Raw genomic sequence first — 3,807 nt, forward strand, 5'->3', positions numbered from 1 at the left:
TTAGAAAGATCTTAAAATCTCAAAAGCTTAGATGGCACGAACAAGACTTTTCTAGAAAGACAGTTGGATTCCAGCATGAAAAAGGGCTGATAAGCCCATTACATGGGCGCCCTACCTCAATGATGACAATTGCTTACAAGATAATAACCTAGCAGGTTATAGCACTAAGCCTTGCTCCAATTCTAGACAAAGTAATCACCTCCATCAACATGAAGGGAGATCAATTTATGACAACATTCTAGAAGCAATAATGGGCATGGAATATGCAAACTTCACCAAGCAAGGATGCGTCCTCCTTCAACTTGCCTAGAAAAAGGGTATGATAGACTCTTGTGATTGTACATTGAAGCTGTCATGAAGGTCTTGGGCTTTGAACCCGAATGTGTAAGATAGTATACACCCTTGAGACAGGGTTAGCCTGAGCCATAGACACATAAGACTTGTCCAGGCATGCCTTCCTAGGGTCAATATGTAGGACTCAAAACATTTTTGAAAGCTCGATTGGAGCTAGCGCATTGCTTTTAACATAAAAACAACCTAAACTTTACTGAATCAAAGAGAAACTAGAAAGAAATTAGGGGGAGACAACTGGTGGAATCAAATGTTTTCTGATTTTTAAATTTTTTGTTTCCATATCTAAATCCCAGAGGTAGGAACGACACAAGCTAAGGCTTATTCTTCTGCATGTAGCTGGTTCGTGGAGAAGCTTGTGTATTTCTTACATCTGCTCTGCATTAATGAGAACTAGAGGGAACTACAATTTTCCCTTATACGACTCAAGAGAAACGATTCTAATTTTGAACTGCATTCAATGATGCGTTCAATGATTCTCTTTATTCCCAGCACGAGTATAAGCCATCATTGATACAAGGCCAATCCCAGCTGGTGTCTGCTTCATCGACATACAACCTGGTCCAGTTACTGAAACATGCCGCACACATTCAGAACATCGAATTAATAAAGACTTATATCATTGATGCATGCATCCTTCATAAATGCAGACATTTTATCACCTGGTGGCATCATCTTGATGAGGACATGCTGCAGCCGCTACTGCCGAGCCGACTGCAATATTATTGTGTTGGGTGTTTGCAGAGGATTGAGAAAGCGCAGATGTACTGCTGAAGGTGGACTCACTTGAGAAGTTCAAAGCTTGCTGCTCTGCGCCATATTGAAAAGTACTGAGGCATCCTTCAAGAGAAATAATTGGGTTTCTTGAGAGATCTGCATGGTAAGAGACATCAGTTCTTCTTATACTTTGTAGGGTTTCTAATTCTTGTGGTTCAGGGAGTAAACTATATGAAGGAGTGCGAAAGATGTTGCAATTTGGTACCACCTCATTCTGAGAAGGACCACTACAATGCTGAGTAGGAGAGGTGGTGGCCAATAAAGTTGAAAGCCATGCAGAGGATTGCACATTCAGAGGCTTTTGAGAGGCTAGCTGTTGTCGCAATGCATCTTGCAGTTGCATTAGCTCGTTCCTTTCCTCAACTGTGAAGTACTCATCATTTGCCTCTATCTCTAGCACTTTCTGTATGTATTCTGCAGTAGACCCCTCGTCATCATATAGATAACTGGCTGTCATGATATTGTTCTCCTGGGGGAAGCTCCCTTCTGAATTAATAACGTGGCTTGCATACGGTAAAGACTCATCCGCATAATGACTACTTAGGGCAGCCCTTTTTGCATACTCTTGGTTTTCCTTAGGGATCATGGCCGAAGGCGGCCAAGAGCAATGTACATCAATATGGGGCAAAGATGCAGCTTGCTTTGAGTACGCCAGCATTAACTGGCTGCCATACATACCACTCATCATTAATGCCCCTGACATATCTGGGCAACAAGACCTGTAGATAAAGGAATTGGATATCCCTAGTCCCAGCCCTCCTTCACAAAGAAAATTATTCTCTGTAGCTACATGTTTGGATGTCAAATGGTTGCCCACGGACATGTTGGTTGTCGCATGATCTGCTATTAGGGTTTGGCTTTGTTGATTGTCATATAAGCGTAGCGGACCTCCCAACTCGTTGCAGCGTTGTACAGAGTTGATTGATCCTGAATCTGATTCAACAGCCAAGGTACCTGCCCTAGAAAACTCACGCAGCCTGGAGCTTAAGATGGGGATAGCTGCCGCTCGCAGAAGTTTATCCCTATGATCCGTGGTGGCCAAAGTTGATGGGTCACTACTGCTAGAACAATCCTTGTCATCATCGACTTTCTCACCCACAAGAGTCACTTGATTCTTGCTTAAGACCTTCTTGCAGCATGGACACTCTTTTTTGGATGCAGCTAGAGAAGATGGTGCGTCCTTGTGATGCCACCGACAGAGACAATCCCAACAAAGATAATGGCCACACATAGTGATTGCAGTCGCCGGGCTTTGCTTTGTCGGGCCGCAAACTGTGCAGTTTGGCTGCCGACCTGGGGCGCCCTCATGAGAATTTCTCTCAGCTTTATAAAAGCTTCCATCAGGATCTCCACCTGAAGCTGATGAAAATCTCCCCTTCTTTAGAATGCTTTTGGACTGGTAGTAATCGGCGCGGTGCACATCCCTAGCTCTTATTATCTCCTCCCTCATTCGCTCGACAATCATAAGCCACACTTGCTGCTCAGAGGAGCCACCTGTTGCTGAAGATGGAGTTGGGAATCTACCACTTCTTGCTCTTGTTTGAGGCGCCGGAGATAGCTGATCAGCTGCGGTTAGCCAGGTACTGTCCGTTGAAATTGGATTGGACGTACCGTCTGCTGTTGAAATCAAACCAGTAAAGCAAAATCAAATGTAGTTACAATCGGAGAGACCAGCTAGCTGAGACACATGACCAGAAAGCTTACAGGATGATAAATGTGGTTCTAACCTAAATGCTTAGCGTCGGCAATAACCTGTGCCAGATTTTACTTTTTGGCTTAATCTTATATGAGAGAGCCATATCTGCGAGATAATTACGTGGAGAATAGGAAGGCAAACCGACAGAAGAAAACGCATTTAAGGGAATGAGCAATTGTAGCACAGTATACATTGCTTTTGTCACGATTTGGCTAGAGCATTGAGAGAGCCTCATCAATAATTTATAACCCTAAGTATCTAATCTTAGACAATGTCGTCGTAAAGATCAGATTAGGTTAAAAGAGTAGATATGCTAATTATATTGAGTTCAGGTACCATTGATGGATTACCTGCAAAATTATGAGATGCTGATTGAAGCTGCTGCATGACGGTGCGAATGTAGTCGCTCACCGATGTTACCTTCTCCTTGGAAGCTCTCTGCCTTCTGCTGTTGGGAACATAGGGCTCGCCATCGCGGGATAAACTGCTTCTCTTACTTCCTGTTGCAGCTGCGGCCTTTGGCCTGCCCGCGGTACTGTAGGGGGGGCTCTTCATCATACATGCGGCTTCTAGAGGCGTCTGTGCATCCTCATGATGATTGGTAGAAGCATCTTCATCATCGCTGCTAGAGTTACTCATCATCTGCGGACGACGTGCAGTAAACGCTAGTTTGAGATCAGATCATGAAATTGTGAATTGTGATAAAGAGAGAGTAGTAGAAGTAGAAAGCAGAAGAAGAACATATGGACCAGACCAAGTACGACACAGCTTCCTCGTAGCAAACTCTGAGTGCACGCGCATTATAAGCTACTTGGGCACTGTAGAGAGAGAGGAGAGAGAGAGAGATGCAATTTCGCGCATGCGGAGCTGTCCCTGATTACGTGGCTCCTTTTTACGACGTACATTTACTGCACTTGGCAATTATCACAATTCTTGAGTTAGCTGCGCCAGGTGATCATCATATATCATATATATATATATAT

The 3,807-nt window shown here is 43.9% G+C and overlaps 1 protein-coding gene across 2 annotated transcripts; it reads right to left on the bottom strand.

Annotated features, from left to right (window-relative positions):
• Positions 1 to 600: 600 nt before the first annotated feature.
• Positions 601 to 3,580, bottom strand: LOC147455953 (uncharacterized). Of its 2 annotated transcripts, none has more exons than XM_086515363.1 (3): positions 3,175 to 3,580; positions 1,014 to 2,742; positions 601 to 921 (listed from the first exon to the last, which is right to left on the bottom strand). In XM_086515363.1, the coding sequence occupies exons 1-3, from the start codon at positions 3,464 to 3,466 to the stop codon at positions 834 to 836; spliced, it is 2,109 nt and encodes a 702-aa protein (XP_086371489.1). In that variant the 5' UTR covers positions 3,467 to 3,580; the 3' UTR covers positions 601 to 833. The 2 variants fall into 2 exon arrangements, with proteins under 2 accessions (XP_086371489.1, XP_086371488.1); XM_086515362.1 differs by having other exon boundaries at positions 1,014 to 2,745.
• Between the last annotated feature and the right edge of the window lie 227 nt (positions 3,581 to 3,807).

This window comes from Adiantum capillus-veneris, chromosome 6 (assembly GCF_014529385.1).
Source record: "Adiantum capillus-veneris isolate H3 chromosome 6, ASM1452938v2, whole genome shotgun sequence".
In the NCBI taxonomy this organism is placed as follows: domain Eukaryota; kingdom Viridiplantae; phylum Streptophyta; class Polypodiopsida; order Polypodiales; family Pteridaceae; genus Adiantum; species Adiantum capillus-veneris.

Bases quoted from the DNA above. Each gene is read 5' to 3' on its own strand.
- LOC147455953 (XM_086515362.1), bottom strand. From the start codon at position 3,466: ATGATGAGTAACTCTAGCAGCGATGATGAAGATGCTTCTACCAATCAT. The intron at 2,746-3,174 runs GTAATCCATCAA...TGATTTCAACAG, and splicing joins AGCATCTCATAATTTTGCAG to CAGACGGTACGTCCAATCCA. The intron at 922-1,013 runs GTGATAAAATGT...GGCATGTTTCAG, and splicing joins CATCAAGATGATGCCACCAG to TAACTGGACCAGGTTGTATG.